A 26,777-nucleotide genomic window follows, 5' to 3' on the forward strand; every position below is an offset into this window, starting at 1 on the left:
GAGTGTCATTGTAAATGTCCCTAGCACAGTGCCTGGTAGAGTGGTCACTTATAGGTGGGAGCACCCACTCCCTCGCTCTCCCAGATGAAACTCACACTCCTTCCCCCTCGCCCTCATGGTATTGCGGCCAGGCGTCCAGCCTTTACTGGGCTCTGGAGAGAAGGGACAGGTGGTGCGGCGCCCCGACCCGGTCCCGGCACTCCTCACCTGGTCTGGCGTGAGGCCACGTCACAGGCGGGTGCTGGGCACAGAGGGGCGCTGCCTCATTTTCTTCTCAGCGTTGCAGGTTATGTCTAGTTTTAAATCGAGAGACTATTCGTCGACTCAGATGTGGGCAGAGGGTGGTTCTGCCTCTGTGTGTAGGCGGGAGGGCAGGACCTGCTCAGCGTCTGAGCTCAGCGGCCTAGAAATGCCCGTTGCCGGCGAGAGTGCTGAGAGCCCAGAGGGAGCGTCTGTGGCCCTTCAGCGTGCTGGCGGAGCCTTTATTTCACCTTGAAGAAAGCGGGGGCCGGAGCCTGGTGAAGGCAGACAGCCGTGCGGCGAGCACATCAAGGCGGACCTCAGGACAGTTGGGCTGGAGAGGGCCTAATAAATTGTGTCCCTCGCCAGCCCTGTGCGCTGTTCCTTGGGTGGGCCACATGTGCTGCGCTCCGGCAGATTGGGAACAGCTGTCCCGAGTTGTTGCCGTTGAGTCAGGGCTGGTCCAGCGGTCGGCGCCTCTGGTCATTCAGTCCCAAGGCGCGAGGTGATTCGGCCCTCTCCCCACAGATCCTGGGGAACTGCAGGCTCAGCAGCCCCTGTGAGCTGGCAGCCTGGGCTTCCGTAGCCTCCTGCTGTGTCCTCTGCCCGGATCGGCCCCTCCCTCGGCCTTCCGGCCCCTCCCCGCCCCGGCGGGGGCCTGTGCTCCATTCCCCTCCCTGTGCTCAAGCTCTGCTGTGCTGCTGCTGCGGGTTTATGTGCCTGCCCCGCTGGACTGTGAGCTCCTGGAGGGCAGGACGGGGCCAGATTCCTCTCCCAGGCCTGGGGCCCACGCAGGGACAACTGTGGTGACCGCGGCCAGGCTGGGGCCTGGCTGGCTGGCAGGTGCTGCACGAGGCGGCTGGGGACGTACTGGTGGGGAGGTGGAGCCCTGCAGCGGGCGTGCCTGCTGGCTGCCAGCCTGGCCGCCCAGCGGCCTCTGCCCGTGCCCCTTGCCCCGTGCCCTGGCGTGGTGGGCTCTGTAGGCCACTCCACAGTGACATGTGTTCCTGCCGCTCTCAGTGAAATGTGACCTGCCTTGCCTTCTTCGGTCCCCGCTGTCTCCATCCAGAAAAATGTCTGATTGTTTCTTGAACTCATTTACATTGCTTGCTTCATTGGCCTCACTCAGCAGCTGAGGCCATGTGCTAATCCACCCTTTTCAAGAAGGAATTCTGCTGATTTTACTGACTTTTTATGGTAGTTCCCCCCCACCCCCGTTCTTTATTTCTCCTGTCCCTCCAGTACAGTTTCCTGCGTCCACTCTCAGGCTCTTTGACTCTGCACTCGGTGGCGCTCCGGATGCCCCCGACGCTCCCAGCACCTTCAGCTCGGGGCTAGTCACCAGTGCCCCTGTTCTCCCTGCTTCAGAGGGGCGCTTCTCTGTGGCCTGGGACCTGCTTCCACAGCGAGCTTGCGTCTGGGGCCACCGTGACGGGATGGCCGGGTTACAGAGCGGGTCTGGCCCTGCTGCCTCCGGCGGCCGCCCAGGCCGGACCCCGCTCCGCGCAGCAGAAGGCAGAGTGGGGCCAGGCGCGTGAAGGTCTGTGTGTGAGGCCAGTCCACCTGTGCTGCTTTGGGATGAGTTTCTTTACTGCCCAGTCTGTCTTCACCCGCAGTGTGGAGCGGTGAGGGCTCGCCCTTCCTCTCTGGGGCTTTGCTCCGGTGCCCTCCCATGGACACAGCCCTGGCTGGCCCCTGGGCCTTCTTAACCCAGCTCCCGGCCACCTGGCCTTCCTGGCCCTGGGCCTGCGTGGGCGCAGTCGCCGCAGCTGTTCAACTCCCTTGCTCCCCTTCTGCTCCTCAGCAAGCACCGACCTTCCTGGCACGTGCCGCCAAGCAATAGGGGAGAGTTAGTTAAGTTAACTGCTAATGAAGGGGACATTCTAGGTAATTTAAAACACATAGTTCTCTCTGGCCTCCCGGTTGTTTTTATTCATCCCATAAATACTTGTTCAGCACCTTGTCTGGGCTGCCAGGGAACACAGCCAGGTCCCTTTTCCAGTGGGTGAGGCTGCAGGGGGACCAGCGAGTCACAGAGCAGGGCTGTCTGAGCAGTGTGGAGATTGGGGATGCCCTGGGAAGGGCACGGGGCGGGGGACCTCACCCAGACCAAGAACAGGCAGGGAAACACCTGGGTGGTGACAGCAGAGCTGGCCAGTGCTGCTGAGCCTGGGGCCTGGGAGGTGGGGCTGGCTGGGGCAGGGGCGGAGGTGGGGACCCGTCGGAGCACCCTCCTCCCGATTCCTGGATGTGAGCTTTGGCTTCCCCTCCTGGTCGCTGCTGTCTCCATGCAGACGACATAGTGCTCTGGACACCGGGCTCTGACCGGCTCTGTGATCTTACGCACGCGCTTTAACCTCTCTGCCTTGAAGCGTGCCCTGCACGGTGGGGTGTCGATGATAGCCGATGATAGCCCCTCCGCCCGTGGTACACACCCGTGTTACCCCAGGGCGTGCTTCGTTCATAGGAACGTCAGCACTGCCTTGTCTCTCGCTGCAAGGACAGCAGAACGGGCGCTCGCTCCCTCCTGGTGCCAGGGCGCATGCCCCTGACTTGGTGAGGAGAGCTTCTGCCCTAGGAAATGCCAGTCTGGTGTTCCTGAGGGCTCCCTGCTCTGTGTTCATCCAGAAAACTTGCCTTAGACTTTCTTCCTACTGGGAGGATTTTGAGGCCCAGTGTGGAAATCTGTGGAAATCTGTGCTTGGAAGTGTGGGAAGCGGCCCAGCAGAGAGGAACCAAATGTCAGCCGCTCAGCGCTTTCACGCGCTCTAGCTCCCGCAGTCCGCGCCCACGGTGAGGTGCGCTGTTCAGCCACGTCCCCTTTCACAGGCCACTGCTGTGCTCTAGCTGTCGTCTGAGTGGGGGCCTCAGTCCAGAAAGCTGGGCTGTGGGGAGCTGGTCGCTGTGAATAGTCCCGCACCAAGGAGGCCAAGGCCCAGGATGGAACTTGCTAATGGCCAGCCGGGGACAAAGTCTGAGCCGAGGTGGTCTGACCCGGAGTCTGCTTGACCCCCTGTGGGGCCTAGATGCACCAGACTGCCCACTGGGATGGCCCCTTCCTGGCAGCCCCTTCTCCCCTCACGTCCATCCAGGGCGGGGGGCTTGGCTGTCCAGTGGCGCGTGCTCGCAGGCCGGTCCTGGCGCGTCTCTGGCTCAGGTAGGCCGTGGCCACGGAGCTGGGGTTTACTGTTTCTCCCACCTTTCTTTTCTAGAGGAAACACCCTCCAGAAATCTCACACTGGGGAGCTGCTGAGCCAGATTGCCCCCGGACATGTTTTGTTTGGGTCATGCTGTTTAAACGTTTTTCTGAACTGGTTGTCAGCATTCAAAAATTGGCAGATTTCGTATAATAGTGCAGCTTTTTTGCTTCTCTTGAAATGTTGGAAAGTCTGGCAACTCCAGGCCCAAATTCCTCTCTGGCCATGTGGCCTGGACCCGAGGATTGCCCCTCCAGCCGGGACACCAGAGTGTCCTGGAGTCTCATCTCAGCTTGCACCTCGCCCACATCACTCACTTGAGGTCCTCACAGGCTGCTGGTGGTTGGGAGCGCTGCACCTCACTTTTCCCATTCAGGACAGACCCTTGTCCAGGAGAATCTGTCAGTGAGCATGAGCTGCCCCAAGAACGCTGGGACGGCCACTCCCTGAAGCCGCACCACTCTGTGCCCGGCTGAGGTCTGCACGCCTCGCCCGCAAGCCCCACACTGCGACACGATGCCCGTTGTGTGGAGGGAGAGACGGGGCTGAGTCACGGCTCTTGGGCCAGGTCTCAGGAGGCGCAGACAGGGGAGTAGGAGGGGCTGGCATGTTCCCTCAGAGCCGACGTGTGTGTCCCTCCCCACGCATCTGGCCTCGGTCTCCCTGGAACCTGCACCTATACAGGTGTTTCTCTTCATGTCTCTCCACAGGCTGGGGAGAGGGGTGGGCCCGAAACCCAGAGGCTGGCCCAGTCCTGGAGCTGCAAGACCCCTAGTGAAATCCCCTTCAGGTTCCCTGCGGCATCACAGGGCTGCCTTCAAGGGAAGTCCCGTTTGGTGGCGCTTCAGGAGGAGGCCTGGCGGGGCAAAGATGGGCCTCAGAGCAAGCAGACTCGGGGTGGCCGCTGGTCCCGCCATGTTCAGCCGTAGGAGTTGAGGGGTCTCGGACTGTCCCCCCCCTTGCTCCCCTTTCTTCCCTCCCCCTCCCTTTCTTCCGTCTTCCCTGCCGCCCTCCCTCTCCCTCAGGGAGCAGTCGCTGTGCTTCCTGTGAGTTGTCTGGTGCCGGGTCAGCGAAGCTTAGACCCTCCGTGAGTAGCAGCCATGGTTGTAAACGATGAGGCTTTCTGCTCACTTCACAACGTAAATCACACAGACAGGACCTAGCGTTACGGAGATTTAGTGGAATTGACTACTCCCAAGGTAGTGTTTTCTCCGAGCCCCCGTCAAGCGCAGCGGAGTGCTTGAGGTCTCACCAAGCGTCCTTCCGTGCCGAGCCCCAGCGCCTCGGCCCAGTGCTAGGCGGTCACTTCACTTGTAAGAGCACAGTCGTGGCTTTACCTCCGGCCCAGGCATCGGCAGGAGGGCAGGACCTGCTCGGCGTCTGGCAGGAGCTTAGCGGCCACAGAAATGCCCTTTGCCGGGAGCGTGTGAGAGCCCCGAGGGAGCGTCTGTGGCCCTTCAGAGCGCCGCGGTGAGCGGTCACACAGCCGCTGAGTGAGCCCACATGGCGGCTGGACCCTCCCCAAGCACCTCTGTGGGGCCTGGTCATGACCTCTGCCCCAGAAGCCGAATGAACCCAAGCGTCCAGTCACCATTAGCGAACGGTTTAGGGATTCCGTGTCTGCTGCCGAGTTCTGCTGTGCAGGTTGGTCAGCACGTGCGTCACCCTGAGTCCGCAGCCGCCCTCCGTGCCTGCCCCGGCTGAGACCCCAGGGAGGGCCCTGTCCTGGGGGAGGTTTGTGTGTGGGTCGCAGCCATCACTGACTGGGAAGCTGGCTCAGGCCTCCCAGGACAGCTCCTCTCTGTGATTTACATTCCCGCGTCCACCTCTTGCTGTTTTGTTCAGAAGAAACCCTTGCATCCATATTTGGCGATTTGTCTGTTTCCCTCCCCCCCCCCCAAGGTGTCTGCCAAAAGCCTGTATAATTCGTATCATCTCCCAAGCTGTTATAGTATATGAGGGTAGAGGATAATTTAGTTATTTTTGAAAAAAGATTCTTAGCAAAAGTAAAAAAGGAGGGGGGAGTTTTCATACTCACTGCATGAAATAGACAATATTTCCTGAAACAGGAGATACGAACCTCAAAGAATTTAAAATAAAACATTCATTTTATTATTTTTTTAAAGAAGGAAAACGAAGAGAAAAAAGTAGAATAGTCAGTCTTTTTATCCTAAGTACAGATGAAATTGATTAAACCTTAAAGACTGGCCTCCGCACACCCGGTTTATTAATTGAAGAATTTCCTCTTACCCAGAATGGGAAGTTCACATTAAAATCGAGCTTGCCCCTGAGTGGCAGTGACACTTGAGAACTGAACATTTTCCACAATCCTATTTTCTCTTCGGTGCTAGAGGAAATCCTAAAATGGTTAAACGGGGGGAGGGGGCCGAGCCGGGAGAGAGAGCAGAAACCGTACATTTTAAGGAAGCCTTCTTTCATTTCCTTGTAAAGCATGAAATCAAATTATAGCTCATGGCCCGCAATTATTTTATTTCTACATTTCAAATTCCATTTTCTGCTCCTTTTCACTGCTCTTGAACAGGAGTCGTTCTGTTGTGCAAAGTCAGCTAAAAAGATTACCCCAGATAGACTGTGACACAGTAGCTTAAAGAAGCAAAAGGCACAACTCCCGCCTTGGGGGGCCACGGCCCGGCAGAGCCTGCCCCCATCTGGACGGGAGGGGCAGCCCCTTGGCCCTTGACCCGAGGAAGCGTGGACACCTCTGCAGCTCCTGGGACGCCTGACCCGCCGCTGCTCCTCTGCCGAGGAGGAGGATGTGGTGATGCTGACCCGAGAGTCCTCGGGGCGGCCGGTGCTGGTGGCCAGCGCTGGGGCCTCGGGCGGGCCACTCCTGCTGCCCTGCCGGCTGAAGGTGATCCAGCTCTCAGCCAGGCCTCCCGTTCTGTCAGGGAGCAAAGGGATTGAGAGGCGTGTGGCTAGGCCTGGCCCCCCAGCGCCAGCGGTCAGCACACTGGCTAGTTAGCACATGACCTTCACCACCTCAGGGCGTGTCATTTATCTCAATGGCTAACTGCGGCATGTTTGAGGCATTTGTTACCGTGTGAAGTTCTTTTTAGTAAGTGCACTGGAGTTCCATAAAGTGACTGAACTCAAGCACACTTAAGGAGATAACAGAGGCATAACCTTGGGGCTGCAGAGCACAAAGGTGGTTTAATTCACGCTCCCTCCTGGGAGCCGGGCTCGAATGTACCGAAATCCTCCAGCCCGAGCTGCCCAGTCACGCGCCCAGTGCACACCCGCCTTCAGGTCTGTGCTCCACCTTGCCCACGGCCTCCCTCTGTATTTCCATCCGACTGGCACGCCAGGCCCCAGCCTCTGAGCTGGGCAGCCCCTCAACTTCCGCGTCCCTGGGCCTCACAGCGGGGCAGGCTCTGGTGCTCTCAGGGCGCTGTAGGCTTGGCCGACACTCCGGGCTGGGGCCTGTCGGACCGCCCGTTGGCTGGGGCTGCGATGAATAACAACTGGTTCCTCCTTCCTGTGCTTTTGTGAGGTGAAGTGAAATAACGTGCCTGGTACCTTCTTAGATGCTCAGTATGTTAATGCGCTTTCTTTTTTTTTTTTTTCATTTAAAATGTTTGAAGTGATTTCAAACTCCCAGCAAAGTCGCAGTGGCACGGAAGTTGCCGAATGCCCTCCCTCTGATTGTCTTGGCGGTCTTCCGGGGGGTCCCTCCCAGCAAGCCTGGCCCTGCCAGCTTAGGACTGTGGTCCCTGCAGTGGCCTTGGTGAGCGGAAGGACAAATGCCAGCCACAGCATGTCTTTACAACAAAGGGGTTCGCCCTCAACTTCGGGGGTCTCGGCCTGTAGGCTCTGGTCCTGGCTCTCTGGGGAGCTTCCCGAAGCAGAGGTTGTGTCTGAGATGGTTCTGGTGGGTGCAGGCATGGTGCAAAGGGGTGTTGCCTACGCCCCTTGGGGCTCTTTAAATCCTGAATCTCAAGCGAGGGTCTCTGTTTTGTGACCCGAGTTTAACGCTTCTCAGCACTTCCTGCTCCATATACAGCAGTGGAGTCTGGCTATTTCATAAGCAGTGTTTTGAGCTTTTTAGTAATTTAAAAAGTCTCTTCTTTTGGTAAGTGATCCTGATTTTCAAGTGCTATTAAGCTTCACTTTGAAAAATAAGTCATTTTTGAATCAGTAATATATGCACCAGGGATTTGTGATTTATTTCCTTTAAAAATTCCAAGGACAGTCAGGTGAGTAAGCATGTACTTTCTCCGGCAAAAAGCTGTAAAAATGGCACTCTTGACATGAATCCATCTCAGTGAACATAGAACCACTCTGTGCTTTTTACTAGCTGTGTAATATACCAGCATGTTGGTAACTGCTGACCTCCTGATGGGCGCTTGATGGCCCCGCGGTCTGCTCTCGTGCGGGATGTTGCCAGATCACAGGGTGTGTGCATTTGCTCTCCAGCTGCGCCAGAGGCCTTCCATGGAGGTTTTGCCAGCATCCCAACACGCCCACAGTGACAAGGATGTTTTTAGATGTCTTGAGGAACAGTGTGACCTCCTGGGTAAGAGATTGGACTCCGGAGCCTCTAGGTCAGCAGGGAATGCTGGTCTCCATTTTCTAGTTCTGTGCCCTAGTTTCCTCACCTTGAGTGAGAAAGTGACCGGGCTGGTAAGCAGAGCTCCAGGAGTGAGCCTCTGGCATCGGCGGCCCCAGCAGGGTGAGGACTGACATGGTCGTCGCGTTTGATTATGGCCAGCCCACAGGGAAAACGGGAGCACGGCGTAATTTCATTTTTTCTTACTTTTTCTTATAGGAAGGGCATCTCTTCGATGTCTGAGCTGTTCCTGCTTTTTGGGCCCATTTCCTTTCTGTCTTTGGACACCCAGGCCCCATGGGGCCTTTGCTGCGGCTCTGGCGCTGCCTGGAATGCTCTCCCTCACACTGGGTGCCAGGCGCTCCTCTCCAGGGCAGGCTCTGCTCTCTCCTTTTCACGGAGACCCATCCTGAGGCCGTGTCAAACTGCAGCCCGCCCGCCTCCGGTCATCCCTGAATCTTCTTGTCCTGCTGCTTGATCCTTTCTTCTATTCCACCCCTTAGGATTCTCGTCAACCCCCCTCCCCCCGCCGGCCCCCCTCCCCCATGTTAAATTCATGTGTGACTGTGGGTTGCTTTGGCCTTACTCCCTGACTGGTAAGCTCCACCCGCTGTCTCTCAGGGAGGGACTGTGCTCTCTGGGGCACGGCCGGGCTGGCAGCCTGCTGAGTCGGGGTGCAGCGCAGGGTGGGGTGTGAGCTCTCCGAACCCCGGGGCTGCGTCCACTGTGGTTCCACTGTTGTCAGCAACACTCTGAAGAAGTTCTCAGGACATCAAGGGGAGCAGCCTTCGTGGGTGGCGTGCACTTAAGGGTCTCTCGCGGTCGCTTCTGGCCGTGGTCGTCTCCTCTCCAGGCAGCAGTGTTTGCTTTCGTGTTGTTGGGTTGGTCAGTCTTTCCCTTTTTCTTTTATGGACTTCTGGGTTTTGTGTCTTACCTAAGTATTTTTCACGTTTAAGATTCTAAATTTTTTCAACCGAAATTTCTTGCAGTTCTTTTATAGAAGTTTTATCATTTTATCTTTCGAACTTGGATCCCTGTAGGTGGACCCTGTGAGCCACAGATTCGGGTTTGCCTCTAGCTTCACGTGGCCCCGCGGCCCGCGCGTGGACTCCCTGTTTGCGGGCGCGGGCGGGCGGCAGCCCAGCCGTCTCTTCGCCCCCTCCTCGCTCCACGCTGTGGGTGTTTGCACAAGCCTCCAGCATTTATTGTTTTTTGGCTTTTCTTCCTTTTGGCGGGGCTCCAGCCCCTCTGTTTGTCTGCTGTCTTGTCCGTGGCTGTTTATTTTTCCCCTTGGTCTCTACATGGCTGTCTTTGTTGCTTCGCTGTTCCTCCACTGCTAACATCGCCCGCATTGTTCTCCGCTGGCTGCTCTCGCGGGTGATAAATGCCCGGTGGCGCGCTCTCCCGAGGCCGGGGCCTGGCTTGGAGGTGTCCCCGCAGACCCTGGCAGGCCGCCCTTGCACCTTGTCTGCTCCCCTTCCTCTTTCCGTCTGTCCTGGGGCCTTTCCCACCTGCTCTGTGGGATGCCCTAGGGTTCCCAGGAGACTCAGGAATGCAGAACTCTGGCCAAGAGGCAGCTGGCAACAGAAGAAGCAGAAATGCTGGAGTCAGACTGCCCCAGGTTCTAGCTCTGCCCCTCCTGTTTACGGTGTGACCAGACCTCAGGTTTCTCTTTATTAAAATGGGAGTGTCTCCTCCTCCTCTTGGTGAGGGGGAGAGCTATGCCTGACAAGCAAAAGTCCTGTTAGGAAGCAGGCTGGCAGCATAGACACCGGCGTATGAGGCGGTAGGGAGCTGTGGGGACCAGGGTAAAACTGGGACTGCATGGCTGTTCTCTGCTGCTCAGCCATGTTGGCTGCAGGTGGGGGTTGCCAGATTGCAAGGATGTGTAGGTGACCTCTCTCCACCTGTAGGCGCAGGCAGTGCATGTTCCTGTTCCCAGGGGCACCGTGCCTCTGAGCAGACCCTCCGTCGAGCCCGCTGCATCTGTACTTGTGCATTTGCAAGCGGTGGTGTGCAGCTGGGAGCCAGGGCTTGGACCAGTCCCGCTCCAGTCTCTGCGCCTGTCTTCTGGGTTGGGGTCGCTACTTTTGGGTTTCTTGTCTGTCGAGCGCACACTGGTTCTGCCGGGCGCTAGTCAGCCACTCCTGCTTGACGCCCGCAGTGTTTGGGGTGCCCAGAGGTTCTGCTGTTCCAGCTGGTGTGGCGCACCATCGGCCCAAAGGCTGGGGTTCCGTGGTTAATGTGGGGGGCCGTGACTACCTAGGCGAGATGCCCCACACTCCCTGCCAGCGACTCCTGCTGGGGGGTGTCGGCTAGTCTGGCGGAAGTCAGTAGGATGTTTATGAGGGAGCCCGCCTTTGCAGCCTGGGTTAGAACAGTAGGGGGCTCTTGCCCACCGGTGGACACAGCCTTCCAGACTGAGGGCTCACCCATCCTGCGGATTTGGGGAGGTGTTTTTAGTACTTGTTACCCACTGCTTCCTCCTTGTCCTGCCCCTCCAGAGGGCAGGGACCTTCCATAGAGATGAGAGCCATCGGGAAGGAGACGGTCGCTTTCTGAGCTCTTGCTGTGTGGACTTGGGGATCCAGACATCAGCACCGAGAACCACAGCTGTGAGCTCCTAGTGGCTGCCAAGTGCTGCACCTCAAGGTGTTGTCTCTGGCACCAGCATTCACAGAGGATTCCAGACACGGGGAGACCCAGCGGTGCGTGTGCCTGAAGCCACACAGCTGGCGGGGCGGGGCGGGACCTCGGCTTGCTCCTGGCCTAGCCTGCTGGCTCTGTGGGCCGTCGCGTCCTCTGCCGCCCTGGTTCCTGGCACTTGAATGGGCCTCCTGACGGGCTGTGGCATTCTTCTTGCTGAGGGGTGTGCCCCCTCCGTGGATTTTCTTGCTCACATGCCCCAGATCGCCCTCTGCCTTGTCTGAGACTTCCTGCCCGTCTCCCCCGGGCATCTTGGTTTAGATCTGACCTACGGACGAGGACATCCGGGACCTCTGTGATTTGAATGCCCGGCCACTGCCCCTAAGCACTGCTCTTCTTCCCACTTGTGACCCTTGGCTCCTGCCTGTAAATGACTCTCTTTCTTAAGCCCCTTCTTTGCCAGTTGCTAGGGAGGTAGGACAGACAGGCCTGGTGCACAGGCCTGCACTTTTCTAGACCAGGAGGAATTTGAGAGGGAAACGGCAGGGTTACCTGAGCTCAGGAAGAGCGTGCAAAAGGAGGAAAACCAAAATGCCCAAAGCCAGTGTACACGAGTGAGTTCCCCTTCGGTGCAGATGGCCTGGTCCAAGTCCTGACCCTTCCTGGCAGTGAGGACTGAGCCTGCATTGGCGTCTGCCAAGGCCCCGCCCCGGGGCCGGCCAAAAGGCCTGGGAAAACGTGGCCGAACCGCCCTGGGTTTCTTGCCATTAAATGAGGAGGCAGCAACTCCTTTGAATACAGGAGCAAAAATAGCAGCAGTAATGATGGTGACCTGGGGTGGCCAGGCTGCTGGCCCTCCGCTTGCCCTGGCGCCAGCGAGCTGCCCTCTCCGGCACCCACCCCACTGTCCTGCAGCACCCAACGGGCTGGCACGTGAGCCCACACGCGTGTGCACGACAGGTGTTTGCCCTGGGCATCAGCGCTGGCTGCTCAGGGCTGCAGGGAGCTGTCGTGGGGGGCCCGAGTTGCTTGCTCCTCGCCCGTGCCTTGGCTGCCTCCGCCCTGAGCCTTTGTTTTCCCGTCGGGGTACCCATGCTGCAGAGCCGCGTTGCGGGGAAAGGAGATGAAGAAGGCCCTGCTGCACGCGGGCCCCGCAGGAGCCGGCGAGGGAGGACGCCGCGGCCGCCGAGTGGCCGAGCGTGTCTGCGCCGGGCTCTGCTCTGAGGCCCCTGCTCATCTTAGCCCCCAGGTCTGCCCTGCAGTCCGGCAGCTGGGACCGAGGCAAGCAGAGACTCAGTGTATTTCCAGTGACTGGAATGGCAGCAGGGTGTAAATTGCCGCCGCGCGCTTATGTTGCTAAGAGCAGTGCACTCGCGTTGTGTAGTGGACGCTTCATAAACCACCGACTCAAAATAACTTTATTTGGAATCTAATTGTATTACAATGTCCACAGCTTTTGATTAAAAATCAAATGTAAATGAATATCTGATTTTGAAGTTCCTGAAATATGTGTAAATGTTTGTGTTTGGTTTCTTCAGTTGGAACTTTTTTCTAAATACACATTTTCCCTTTAATTCCAAGAGGAAAACAAATGAAACTTTATTTACGAATTACTGATACTTTGTTAAATGCTGACACGTTTCTTTTTTAGTGTTGGCATGATTAAGATAAATAATCTACAGAACTGGAAGTTGTGATATTTAAAGGTACTGAGAATTGTAACCCTGTTATAATTATTCTGCAAACCTTTAAAGGACTTTGCAGTCAGTACATCTAGATGAGAAGCTCTGATAGACTGAAGAATATAGAGGGTCGTCTGTGAGCAGCCAGTGTTTCCCTTGTCTCCCACCCACTCGCTCGCTCTGCCCGGCCAGTCTCAGAGTGACTTCCTACAGGGGCTTCGTGGGAATGGGGAGGGCACTGTTTGATTCATTCTGTGGAAATACTGGGCATTTTGAAAAGGACAAGACGGGCCAGCCACTTCCTGTCGCCTGATCAAAAGTTTGGTGAAGAATCGAGAGTCACTTAGAGCTGCTGCCAGTGAGCAGGCCGCTGTCTGGCGCTGAGCCTGGGCCGCCAGCCGTGCCCTCCTCCGTGGGGCCAGCCAAGTCGCTGTGACCTCTGGTCCCCTTAGAAGTGCTGGTGTTGGCTGCACTGCACTGCCTGTGCGGGAGCCCAGCCCTCTTGGGGCAGAGCTGTGTGCTCCCTGCAACAAAGATGGCTTGGGGATGCTGGTGAGGCCGCAGAGGAACTCCCCACGGGCTCCGGCTGTTTGGGTCCCGCTGCACTTGGGCTCTGGGCGTGTCAGTGCAGCGTCACTTCCACACCCAGGGTCCCAGCGGGCATCAGAAGTGAATGGGCTGGATACTTGGACTCCTCGAGTTCTTTCCCTCCAGCCACGGGCCGAGGCAGGGCACCCCTGGGTAGTTTTATATGCCAGTGGGAAATTGAGTCTCAGAAAAGGAACAGATTCTTGGTTAATAAAGTGGAGGAGGTGGGGAGCTATTGTTTACACTGTTTACTCCAGCAAAGATTGATTAAGCTGTGCCCGAGCTGGTTGCTGAGTGCAGATGGAAGACCCAGGCCTGTGTGTGGGCTCTCAGCTGGGGGGAGGGAGAGTGACTGGGGAGGGAGACTGGGCTGGAGGGAGATCTGAGCAAGAGTTCTGGTCAGAGAGGAGCAGGCGCCAGGGCAAGGCAGTGACTGGTTAACAATTAGCATGGGTGTGTTACCCTCGTGCCCAGTGGCGAGTGGTTAGGGGGCTGTGCAGAGGGAGACTGGAGAGGGGCTGGGTCCCCACTGGGAGGCCAGGTCAAGTGGTGTGTGGTGAGAACAAGCACCAGCTTGCAGACCCCGTCTCTGCATGTGTTTGCTGTGTACCCGCAGAACGCCACCCAGCTTCTCTTGAAAAATCCTAAGCAACCAGCGGGGAGAATAACCGTGACTCAGTGGGCCCAGGTTTTGTTCAACGGAGTGGGGGCCCACTGGGCCTGGTGCCAGAACTCAGTCTTTGAGGAAAGGCGCACAGGCCCTGATTCCCGGGCTCCTCCCGCAGGCTCTGTCCACTCTGACTGCAGAGCAGGCTGCATGGCCTGTGCCAGTGGTAGCTTCGCTTATGGCTGGGAGGGGGGGGCAGGGCTAGTGACATCGTCTGTTTCTCCTGGAGGAGGTTGGTGTGGCTCGGGCGCCTCTCAGGAGAGTGGGCAGAAGCCCACAGAGGCGGTGACCTTGTGTGCCAGCTCGCCCTGTGGCCCTTCGTCATCGGAAGCACTAGGTGGTGGCGGCGAAGTGGTGTGACCACGAGAAAGCCCTTCCCCTCGCCTTCGTCCTCCCCTAGGGGGGCAGCTCAGGAGAGACCCCGAGAACAGTCTTGCCTCTGCAACTGTGATTTGGTCCTGAAACCCCTCATGGGGCGATGGGGAAAATGTTTGCATATTCTTGTGCCCTCAGTATCGTATCTTTTTGGGGGGATGAACTTCCTCTAAACCCTGTCAAAAGGGACAGTCACTTCTCCAATGTTAGTCTTCGAGTATGACTTGCTTCAGTTTACCTGCACTGAATTCTCTAATTCACCCACTGCTGTTTAGCTCAGGTGTGGCTGCGCATTCAGGCCTCTCTGTGTCACTCACACACACACACACACACACACACACACACACACACACACACAGGTGCATGGTGCTCAGCATTAATGTAGCTGAATCTTGGGTGCCCCTAACCCCAGAAAGAACAGGAGCCCACCAGCCTGAGCAGACCGGACAAGAGAAGTGAGCAGACACAACCCAGCGAAATGAGAGGGCTAGGACTAAGCCCACGCGCTGTGAGGCGGCCGCAGGAGCCATCCTTTCTGCACGTCTCTCGGCCTTTGCCAGGTCTGAGCTTTATCCCACTTGGGCATTTTCTTCCCGGATAGGTGGAATGAAAACATCAGGGCTGGTGTGGTAGGAAGGCTGAGGTTTGGAGTTACCTGTTCCTGCACTGTGAGCAAGCTCTCTGTCTTCTGTAGGCCTCAGTTTCCTCATTTCCAATGTGGCAATGAGGCTGTTTCCCATGACAGTTGTGAGGCTTCAGTGGTATCATTAGGTTGAGGTACCTCACCTGTGGCCTGGTGCCAGGCAGTGTGTCCACTGCCCACTCTGCCCACTTTCAGCTGACCAAATCAAAAGATTTGGTCAGTTTTGTTGACCTAGGCATTGGAGTAATTTTTTGCAGGTTCATCTTTCCCCTTTTTAATTTCTCTTCTTTCCCCGCAGGGGCCCAGATCATTGACCTGATGATGCTGGTCATCGATGTGACCAAAGGAATGCAGACCCAGTCAGCAGAATGCCTGGTGATTGGGCAGATCGCCTGCCAGAAGCTGGTCGTGGTGCTGAACAAAACAGACCTCTTAGCTGAAGGGAAGAGACAGGCCGCGATTGATAAAATGACCAAGAAAATGCAGAAGACCCTTGAGAACACCAAGTAGGTATCTACGAGAGGAATGTTTATGACAGGCATTGGGGGCGCCCTCTGACCCACGAGCTTGAGGCAGGCAGGCAGGGGTTGGCCTCTGTGCTAGAAGGTGGGATCGCGGTGCGTCGCGCTTGTTTGCAGCCAAGGAAAGGCTAAGGTAACATCGCCAGAGGCTGAAGAGTACAGAGTGTGGAGAAAGCTTTTTGGGCGATTACCTGGCATGAGCAGGGGGCGCTCAGCATGTTGTTCAGAAACCCAGATGGCCTTCCTGCTGCCCCTGCAGTGTAGGGTGCACTCAAAGCACCTTGACTGTGCACTCAAAGCGGGGCAGGGCGCTGTTGGTGAGGGCTCAGTCCTGCCTGTTCATCTTGGCCATGGCTCAGTGCAAGAGAGTCCAAACGTGTGTCTCTGTAGCATCTGCTTAGCTCAGGTCAGTCATTGCAAGGGGGAAGTGAGTTTTGGTGAGAGACTGGATGCTTCTGTCACAGAAGCTGGTCACTCTGAATGGGTGGCTGAATGGATGGGTAGGTGGGCGGGTGGATGGGTGGGTGGATATTGCGTTGGAGGGGAGGCTGCAAGAGGCCAGATCGCAGGCCTTTGTAGTATCTCAAGCCCAGGAGTTTCAAGTTTCGTCTCATGAGAAGTAGGGAGTTGTTAGAGTGACTGAACGAGGATTTCCGTCCAGAGGTGGCCGACTATGGGAAGGAGGTTATCTTGGAGGCGAAGATCCAGGAGGGTGGAGACGCGAGGCTCTGAGTTAAGAGGGTGGAGGGTGACTGGTGAGATGCTGACCAGGAGCATCAGCAGTGTGCGGGTGTCATCCACAGGGCAGGAAAGCGGCAGTGGCACTGGGCGGGGAGAGGCGCGGAGGCCACCTGGCCGCTCGGGCGGCCTCGGGAATGACTTATTTTGATGTGGTCTAGAAAATGAGAAGTGCCCTTGTTGGGCATACAGCGCTGGCAAGCCTCATTGTTTTATCAATTCCTCGCTTCCTCTCTGGGCCAGTGCCTTTGATCAATACTAAATAGCGGTCACTGGGAGACAGCGACGCTTCCTCTTTGCTATGCAGCCCCAGACAATATCCTGCTCCTTCCACCTCTCCTTCTCCTGCCTGTGGAGGGCAAGCTAGTAGAGAGTGTTTTTGTTTCCCCGTCATAAAGATTGATATGCCTTCCCATTTATGATTTTTTTTTTTCAGATCCAACACCTGCAGCTCTCCCTCAGAATTCTCAAGTTGGTTAAATTAAAGCTCCAGGCCTGTGAATGGGCCAAATATGTCATAAAAGATTTCCTAGCGCTGCCTTTTGTTAGCAAAATTCATCAATCCGATAAAATCGACACATTTAGATAAGTGTTGCATAAGAATTCAGACTTTGTTATTCCCAACGGAAGTGGATATGAGACTGTAAAAAGGAAGATAAAAAATTATATCTTCTTTTTAGTGAGTTATTTGATCTCCCTGCCGTTTTATTTACTTGTCAGAAAGGGGAGAACAGGTCCTTTGGACTTCTGCATAAAAGCCCGGTACAATGTCAGTATCTATATAAAGGGACCCTCTGGGAAAGCGTAGGTACTGCTAACGGTACATTGATGTTAACTGGTTGGGTTAGTTCAATTTAAGGAGCAGTCTTACTTGTATGTTTAAATTACTGTTCCTATTTATTTTTTAAAAAGATTTGTTTATGTATGCATGCAGAAGTGGGGTACAGGCCAGCGATGCAGGGGTGGTGAGAGGATTCACCAGAGGCAGAGTGGGAAATAGGACAGGCAGATCGATGAAGTCCACTGCTGAGAGGAGCAGCCGGCGGGTCAGGAGAGCTCTGCCGCGCCCTGTGGGCCGCTCCCTGGCTTGGAGTTGAACTTGCACTGAAGTGGCTGCAGCTAGCTTCGTACGTAGTGCTTGACCTGCTGCACCACCAGGGAGGGCCCCTATTCCTATTTCAATCTGTTGATTGAAGGTCAAGTTATGGACTGTAAGAATACTTGCCGAGGAAATTGTCCTTCTAAGGGGCCTGCCGGAGCCTCTCTGTCCTCGCTCAGTGCCTAGGGGGCTGGGAGAGAAGCAGTTAAAGAAAAGGCTGACCGTGTGGACCCAGTGGGCCCGAGGCAAGCCAGGGGACTGGCCTGGCAAGAGAACACTACCCTCCATGCGGGGAAGGACTTCTTGCAATCATTTTAAGGGACTGTTTTCTTAAGGTCCCTTTTGGAGTAAATCCTTTGTAAAATGGTCCTTCAGACGTGAAGAGACTCCAGTGAACTCTGTACCTATCAAAATCTATAAAGTGTTAAAAACATAAAATGATGTTTTTTCCATACAAAGAGTAATTGAAAAAAAAAATTCGGAATATAGAGAGAAGTGGTTAGAGGCAAGAGAAGACCACCCAAACATTTCTTCTTTCAAAATAGCAGCCGCTGATATTTTGGTTTGTTTCATTCCTTTTTATTATGTTCATAGTGCCCCCCACATTAAAAAAATTATAATAAAATAATATTTAGTCCTTTAGCCATTTGTCATTGTATGATTCCGTGGCACTAAGTACATGTACATAACAGGGTGCCGTTGTGTGTCCCCAGAGTGTTTGTGATCTCTTGTTTACCAACAGCGCTCCCTTATCTCACCCTCTCTCAGCCCTGGCCCTGTCCTGCTTCCTTTCTAGGAATCTGCTTCTCTGGTGCCTGATATAAATGGGCTCGGACAATGTTCAGCCTTTGAATCTGGCCTGTTCCACTTACCGTGATGCTGTCAAGGCAATTCATGTCTAGCGTGTGTCAGCGTCTCTTGCCTGTTCCTAGCTGAGTAGTATCCTACTGTGTGTTGGCTAGCCATTTAAAACATTCATTCATTTCTTGATGATACTTGGGTTGTCTCCTTTTGGCTACTGCGAATAACACTGTGGTGACCTTTGGTGGACAAATAGCTGTTCACATCCCTGCTGTCATTTCCTGGGGTTTATCCCTAGGAGTAGAATTGCTGGGTCACGTGGTAGTGGGTCTGTGTTTAATTTTTCAAGGAACCATCAGATCGTTTCCTGCACCTAAATTCCCATCAACAATGTGTCAGGATTTTCCACACCATTGCCAACTAACTATTCTTTTATATACACACATATACATACATACTTATGTACTTAATAGTTATCCTAGTTAGCATATATGAAGTGGTGTCTTCATTTTTTTCTTATTTTTTCAAGCTATCCTAATACATATGAAATGCTAGTTCATTGTGGGTTCGACTTGCGTCTCCCTAATGACTAGTGATGTTGAGCATCCTTTCATGTGCTTATTGGCCATTTTTGTAGCTTTTTTTAAAGGACTGTCTGGTCTAGTCCTTTGTCCATTTTTAAAATTTGGTTGTTTTTGTTGTTGAGTTGTAGGAGTTCTTTATATACTCTGTACATTAATCCCATGTCAGATCTATGATTCACAAATGTTTTCTCCCATTCTATAGGCTGTTATTTCACTTAATTGATAGTGTCCTTTGATGCATGAGTCTTTAATTTTGAGAAATTCAATTTATTTTTTTCTTTTGTTGACTGTGCTTTTAGTGTCATATCCATGAAATTGTTGCCAAATCCAATGTCATTAAGGGTTTCCTTGATTTTTTTCCCTAAGAATTTTACAGTGTTAGATCTTAAGTTTCAGTTTGGGTCCATTTTGAATTAATTTTTACATCATATGGTACAAGTTAAGGGTCCAGTGTTTTTCTTTTTTGCATATGGATATCCAGTTTTCCAGCATTGTCTGTTAAAAAGACTGTCTTTGCTTGTACATTTGTCAAAAGTCAGTTGACTGTATGTGATGGTTTATTTCTGAGCTCTCCTGTCCCATTGGTCTGTGTGCCTGTCCTTATGTCAATGCCATACTGCTTTGTTTACTGTACCTTTGTGGTAACTTTCAAAGTCATGAAATATGAACACTCCATCTTTATGTTTCATTTTCAACATTATGTTGGCTGTTTGGGTCCCCTTGCAAATCCATATGAATTTGAATGCTTGTTTTTCCATTTCTGCAAGAACAGTTGTTGCAGTTTTGTTAAGAGATTACATTGATTCAGTAGGTTGCTTTGGGTATATGGACATCTTGACAGAATTAAGTTTTCCAGTCCATGAACATGTATCTCTTTCTATTTGTTGAACTCTTCTTTAATTTCTTTCATCAGTATTTTGTAGTTTCGAGTATGTAAGTCTTTTACTTCAGCGGTTTGATTTCTTCTGAAATATTTCATTCTATAAATATTAGATGTAATGTATATACTCTCACAATTATAAGTGGAATTGATTTCTTACTTTTTTTTAAAAAAAGATTTTATTTATTTATTCATACAGAAATGGGGTACAGGCTAGAGGTACAGGGGTGGTGAGAGGATTCACCAGAGACAGAGTGTGGAGCAGAACAGGCTGACTGATGAAGTGCATTGCTGAGGGGAGCAGCGGGCGGGTCAGGAGAGGTCAGCCGCGCCATGTGGTCACCTCCGGGGCAGGCGGGGATCGAACTCATGCGAAAGTGGCTTTAGATTCTTAGTGCTGCACTTTAACCCGCTGCGCCACCAGGGAGGGCCCTGATTTCTTACTTTTCAAATTTGTTTGGCTGGTATATAGAAACACAACTGAATTTTCTGTGTTCTTCTTATACCCTGCAACTCCTCTACATTCACTCCCCTCCCTTTTAAGTATATACAGTTGACCTTTAACGATGTAGGGGGTTTCAACTCCTTTTGCAATTGAAAATCCATATATAATTTTGACTTCTCTAATCTTTATTAATTGTCCACTGTTGGTCAAAAGCCCTACCTATAACACAGTTGATGCACAAATATTTTGTGAGTTGTCTATGTTGTATACTGTATCCTTATAGTAAAGTAAGCTAGAGAAAAGGTTGTTAAGATAGTCATAGGAAGGGAAAATACATTTACAGTATTATTTATCCATACTGTAGGCCTGTGCCATCTGTTTACAAGATGAGCCATCTGTCAGTGCCTGTATGAATATTGTCTTATAGGATACAAGGTACTGTCGATGTTACACAGTGTCACTCATATAAGGCCTCGAGAATGAAAGACAGTGTGAAAGAGAAATTCATGGGTTTTTTTACAGGCATAACAATTAATATTTATTTTAAAATGTCCATATATAAGTGGACCTGCACACTTCAAACTCCAGTATCGGTGGGTCAGCTGTAGTTGTGCGGTATGTACATTTTTTGTGTGTGCTTTTATTGCTTAACAAGTGATGTAACCATCACTCATTGGTTTGCCTGTTAGGTTACTTTACATTTTCCTGCTTATACACAGATAACCCTGGGTGAAGACCTTGTCATTAAACTGTGTGTTTTCAGCTTTTCCTTGTAAGAGACTCCCAAATGTGGCTTTACTGGATTAAAGGGCACGTACGCTTTCTAACCCCTGGACGTTGCCAGCCTCTTTTCCAAAAACATTTGTACTGTTTTACACAGATGTCAGCAGCAAGCACTGCGAACATACTTAACACAGCAAACGTTTAAAAAGTATATTTGAAATTTGGAAAGCTAGAAAGGTATTTTACCATTCTTGTTCCAGAAAAGTGCTTTTAAAAGTATAGGTGAAAAAGTATACCTTTTTCTTTAAGGTATTAGCCATTTACACTCTAATGTGTGTGATTATGCCCGGCTAGTTTGTATGTCTATCTCTTGTGATTTTAATGCTTTGCTTTTGATTTTTAGGAGTGTTTCTTACTAGTAAGGACCTTGCTGTTAAGTAGCCCTTTGCCCAGCAGATTTGCTACAAATAGTCTTGAGCGCTCCTGTCTTCCCATGTTAGTTGCTTTTATGGTGACATGCAGAAGTCTCTAATTTTTATGTAGTCAAACTGATTGTTTTTCTTTGTGATTTCTTTATCTGTGAAAGCATTTAAAATTACTCCTGCGTAAGCATTTATCAATGTTAACAGAAATCAAGATAGAAGATAAAAATGTACCCACAATCTTTCCAGTGCATCAAATTAAAGTCTTCCCCCCACCCCCAGGATCCCTGTCAGTCTTTCCCACACGTACATAATTTGAGGTAGTTGTTATCACGGCGTTGACACTGTTCTATGTTCTAGGCCTTTCTGTTTATTTTTCTACTAAATGTTATCATCTGACAGAGTCCTTGATGCATCATTCTCCCAGACTCTTGCTTTTTCAACATTTTCTACTTTCCGTTTTAGCCTCGGCCCTTGCAGAGAGCCCCGGTGCTCCCTGACCCAGCTTTCCTCCCTGGGCTGGGGTGGGGTGCCAGACCTCCAGTGATTGGCTGCTTGTGATTGCCTGGCAGTGTGGTCTAGGGCCACTGGCTTCACCTCTCAGTCCTGACCTTTCGCCCTCTGTGAAATGGGAGCTGATAAATTCAGCCTCAGAGTGTGTGCAACAGGGAGCGCAGTGGGAGCCGGGCACAGAGTAGGTGCTTAGCAGTAACAGCTGGGCGTGGGGGTGCCCAGTGAGAGCTTGGTGCCCTGCCAGGGATTTCCCAAATGCACTAAGTCCCACCCTCACTGTAACCCCAGGGTTAAACCTACATTTGACTTGACTGGAGAAAAATAGGGTATCATAGACTTGGGCTATTTTGAATTTTATTCCAAACCTAAAACTATGTGTTTATGTCCTTTACATGAGCGATGGGTGTATGTGTGTGTATCTAGCTGTATATGTATTTTCGTGGCTCTTCTTTTAACATCTGAGATGTGTGCTGACCAAGGTCAGCCTCCGTTCATGTTCAGCACGTCTGGGTCTGGCTGGCGGGACACAGTGGGTGATGGGAGCCCGAGATCCATCCCCCCGCCCGGCCTCGCTGTGGGGCTGCGCTCAGGGCTCCTCCTGACATCTGATTTTCCTTAAGGGCCGGTCCGTGTGCTCCTAGAACCCAGACACCAGTCTCGATCTGAAACCTGAGCGGGGGGCCTTTTGTCCCCCTCACCCTGGGGCTGCTGAGTCGACCGCTGCTGCCTGCAGCCAAGCTCCCCCCGTGTGCGACGTGGCGTGTTCAGAAAATCAGCAAGACCAGCTTCTCTTGTCCTGGGGAAGGGCCAGACACCCAGCCAACACGCCTTTACGTTTTGTTACAATACATTGCCCAAAAGGGCTTGGGGAAAAAAATAATTGAATTTCCGAAAGTTTTATGGTTAATCGCGGAATTCTCAGCACGCCCTTAAAGCCTTCTCCGTCCCCCTGGGCCTTCAGGCCCACGGGCATACGCAGAGACGACGCACAAGTCTGGCCCGGCGGGATCCGGGCCTCACGGCTGGCCGACTTCCCTCCCTCAGACAGGAGTGGACGTCCTCTCACTCTACTCCCCAATGGGAGAGCTGGACTCTGGATCCTCCAGCCCAGCCACTTGCTCCCTGGCCCCCTGGCCCCCAGCGACCCCTTGGCTGCTCGGAACATGGGGGCTCTGGCCCGTGGGAGGCGCAGGCTCCGTGGGGCCGGTTTCTCCCCTTTTTTTCCTCTTGTGCTTCTTGTCTTTTCTGTCTCTTCCTCGGAGTTCCAGTCTTCCCTCACCTCTCCTCTCCTCACTAGTCACTTACCGCCTCCCCAGCCCCAGCCCCCTCCCCTCTGGGTGTCCAGACATGAGGCCACACCCTGTCTGTCTGGGCTGCTCTGGCCTTGACTGCTGAGTGGTCAGTCTCAGGCCCGTTTGGAGTCTCCCTGTGAACGACGTCGTCCTGTCACACCGGGCAGCCAGTGGATCCTGTCAGAGTGACTTCAATTCACCTTAAAAAAAAAATTCCTTGAGGGCCTGTCCCCCAAGGACCAACTGGCCACCCGCAGGGGTGTGCTGGGCACTGCACAAGGAAAGCCCTGCCCACTGAGGAACAGCACTGGGGTCACCTGCGATGAAAGACTAGAGCTCACTGGCTTCCTCAGGGCAGCATGGGGCTTCGGAAGGAGGAGAATTTGCTTCTGGAAGGGGAGGGGGAGTCAGAATTTGGAATCGGTTTTAGAAGCAAGTGACAACTAGGCAGGTGTGAGGTGCTTCAGGGCCAGGCACCCCCTGCTTCTAAGGCCCATCCAGCCCCGGGGCCCTTCTCCACAAGCAGCCCCTCTGGCGTGGGAGCCAGCCCTGCAGGACACTTGCTGTGCTTTGGCCTTCCCGGCAGGAGTGCGGGCCGCTTCTGTCTTTTGCGCCCTGCCTCAGGTTCCCTGGCCTGCGGGTTAGGTTTGCAGAAGCAGAGGGAAGGAGGAGAGGGTGGCAGCGGGGGTGAAGCTGGTGCTGGCGAGGCTTGAGTTTTCTGCCCATATTTCCAGGGGGGGTTGGTGAGGTGGGCTAGTGTGGGAGGCTGGGGACCTCGTGGACCTGCGTGGAAGGCCAGCTCCATCCCTGAAAGGGTGGAGGGGGAAGGTGCCTCGAAGCAGTGCTCATCACAGCTGCGGCACAGCGCACACACACTGGAGAGAGGTTGGGTGGCGTAGGGTGATGAGTGACCTGGGGTGGGGCTAGCTGAGCATAAAAATCAGGGGATGGATCGGAGCCACATCAGTGAAGAAAAACGGCCCAGATGCAGTGACTAATGAAGACGCTGTGACCAGGCGGTCTGTGATAACCCAATGTCGCGAAGAACTCCCCTCATTGGGGCAGGCAAGGGTTGGGACACATGAGGGGGTGGGATGGGAGGATGGTGCTGGAAAGGGGTCTGGACTAAAGGCAGCTTTGGGAATGGTCTGCAGAGGACCTGGGCACGGCCGTCAGGGTGTAGGGAGCTTCTGGAGCTCAGCGGTCTGGGAAAGGGAGAGCGGCAACCTCAGGGCACTGTGGGGAGCACAGGGGGACCTGAGGGAGCATGCCTCACAGGGAGGCGAAGGGCAAGGAGGGTCATGGCATCAGGCATGGGGCTGCCTGGCGGATGGTCATCTGGGCCAGATGTCACAAAGGGCTCTGGAGGGTCTGAGGGAAGAGCATGGACTCCCCTGCAGGGTGCCGTTCCCTTCTCTGCCCCTCCTCCTCTCCCCACGGTATTGCGCCCTGCTCCTCTCCGCCCCACCCCGCCCCACCCCACACCTGCTGCCCTCAGTCTCTGCCTTGGCTCCTGTTGCTAGACTGCAGCCCTGTGCCTGCAACCTTGACAGAGTCTGCGTGGGGGAGATGCTTGGTGAACGTCCCTTGAAAGGGAAAGAAAGAGAAGTGACTTAAGGAAGTCAGACCTCAGCCCGTGGGTTCGTTTTGAAATATGAATGGAAAGAGAAGTTGGGTGTTGGTTGAAAGTTGTGGTGAGGGATCGAGCTAAAGCGTCTTTCCCCCAAGAGAAGCAGCCAGCTTTCTCTCCTAACATTCATGGGCATTGGGCTATTTCCTTTTCCTCGTTGCCTTGAATATTGCGGCTGTGAAATACACGCACATGTATTTACTTGTGGACCTGATTTCAGTTATGTTTTGTGTATACTTGGAGGAAATGCTGGGTAAGTGCTGGGTAATACAATTCTTTTTTAAGCGTATTTTTCATTGGCTATAGAATTCTTGGTTGACTCTTTCTTTTTACTTTCAGCACTTTGAATACATAATTGTGTTAGCTCCTGGCTGCTTCGGTTTCTGTTAATCTTGTTGAGGTGCCTTAATAGACGTCACTTTTCTCCTCCTTTCAAGATCCCTCTCTGTCTTTGGCCGTGCACAGTTAGATTAAGTTGTGTGAGGGTGTGCATTTCTGTGGCTGCATTTTACCTAGAGTTTGTTGAACTCCCTAAATGAACAGAGTAACACTTTTCATCAAATTGAGGGAGCTTTGGAAATTCGTTCCGATAGTCTTTTTCTTGTCGGAATTCTCATTACCTGTATGTTAACCTGGATGGTGTCTCACACATCTCTAAGGTTGTGTTTATTTTCCTTTGATGTCCTCAGACTGAATAATCTCGGTTGACCCATCTTCAAGTTGGTTGATTTTTCTGTCTGCTCACAGTGATATCAAACTCCTGCAGTGGATTTTTCATTTCAGTTATTATATTTTCAACTTTATTTCTAGTCTGTTCATTTAAAAAATAATGTCTAACTCTAGATTTTCTCTACTTAGTGAGATATTTTCATTCTTCTCTTTGGTTCTATAAAGACGGTTTCCTTGATTTCTTTGAACATTTGTAAAATAACTGACCTGAGTGGACATCCTCAGGAGTAGTTTTTTATTAACTCCCATTACTCCCCCCCCCCTTGTGTAAGGGTCATACTCTTCGTTGTTTGCATACATTGTGGATTTTTGCTAAAAGCTGGACACGTTCAGCACTATAATGTGGCAGTTCTGGAAATCAGATTATCCTCTTCCCCACACTCCCATAGTTTGTTGGTATTGTTTGTTAAGTGACTTTTGTGAACTAGTTCTGTCTGTAAAGTCATGTGTGACCACTGAAGTCAGTTAGCTTGCTAGTCAGCTGATGAGTAGACAGAGATTTCCTTAAGGAAATGCCCGGAACTAATAAGTCTCCTCCGCGTGGCCAAGAGCCTGTGTGTGTTGGGCAAACTGTCAGTGCTCGGGCACAGCTCTGCCCGAGCCTTCGCTTCCTGTTTGCATTGAACCTGAAGGTCAGCCAGAGGTGAGTGCTTAGGGCCTTCTCTGGTCTTTCTTGACTCTGTGCAGTATCTTGGGCCTGCCCAAGTGTCCTGTGCCTGATGCAGCCTTCTAGGTTCCCAGGAACATGTCAGAACTTTCCCAAGCCTCCCCTGGCAGGTTTTCCTTCTATGTTTCTTGGTCAGCCTGTTGTTTGCCAAAACCATGATCCTCTGCCTCAGGCAACCATGGTGTTAAACGACTGCCTGTCATTATTTTTGACAAATGCCCCTGAGGAAGACTGTTTGCACTGGACAAGATCCAAAGCAGCTCACATAAAGACGACCTTGCGAAGGGTCTTCCAGGGAGCGACCAGATAGGAAAAACAGTGACAATTCTCTGGGAAAGGGCCTCTGGCTGTCCAGCCTGCTGGGTTCCACTCTGCGGACGCCGGCCCGTGAGGCCACTGCAGAGCTGCAGAAGGGTGGGTGAACAGAGGGCAAGTGAAAGTGCCGTGAAGCTCCATTATGCTTGCCACCATGTTTTGGTGAGTAAATATTTCACAGATTGCTGCATGTTTTCAATTTCTAAAAAGTTGATTCTGATCATTTTTGCAGTGTGCCTGATGCAGCCTTCTAGGTTCCCAGGAACATGTCAGAACTTTCCCAAGCCTCCCCTGGCAGGTTTTGGAGGAGAGAGGCCTTGGATGTCTTTACTCTGCTATGTGATTGAACTCTCAGTTGAGATAGGCTTAGATTTTATGCCCTGTGCATTCATTCCAAAGCCAAGGCAAAAAATAAAAGAAGTGATGTCCATCCATGTGTTTATTATAGTAAAATTTATAATAGAAAATTTTGAAATATTCTAAACAAGTAACATTGAGGATATGAACATGTAAATTTGGGGTCATACAATTATGCAGTGGAGGCCTGGGGAAGTGGGAGTGTAAGACATCGGCCGCCGGTCTTGGTCAGAGGTTCTAGATTAGAACCCGGGACTTATCAGCAGTGACTTGGAGCAAGTGAATTAGCCACTCTAAGCCTCGTGTCCTAACTGAAGATAACAACTCCACCATGGTGTGAGGGCTCGAGGCGTGTGTCTGGACTGTACGCTTCGCTCAGCCAAGTGAGTTACTGTAGCTGTGGCTGTCAGTCAGCAGAATGTCCTTTTTGATATAATGGTAAATAAACTGGAGAGA

The 26,777-nt window shown here is 52.7% G+C and overlaps 1 protein-coding gene across 2 annotated transcripts in view; it reads left to right on the plus strand.

The window, feature by feature from the left end:
- The window catches only part of EEFSEC (eukaryotic elongation factor, selenocysteine-tRNA-specific), a 180,798-nt gene that overhangs the window by 55,609 nt on the left and 98,412 nt on the right, over positions 1–26,777 (plus strand). For both annotated transcript variants that reach the window (XM_004692327.2, XM_012732218.1), the window contains exon 2: positions 14,904–15,111. In XM_004692327.2, coding sequence (XP_004692384.1) covers positions 14,904–15,111 — 208 coding nt within the window. The remainder of the gene's footprint in view (positions 1–14,903; positions 15,112–26,777) is intronic.

Source organism: Condylura cristata, unplaced genomic scaffold (assembly GCF_000260355.1).
Source record: "Condylura cristata isolate star-nosed mole 26May11 unplaced genomic scaffold, ConCri1.0 scaffold00033, whole genome shotgun sequence".
NCBI lineage: Eukaryota > Metazoa > Chordata > Mammalia > Eulipotyphla > Talpidae > Condylura > Condylura cristata.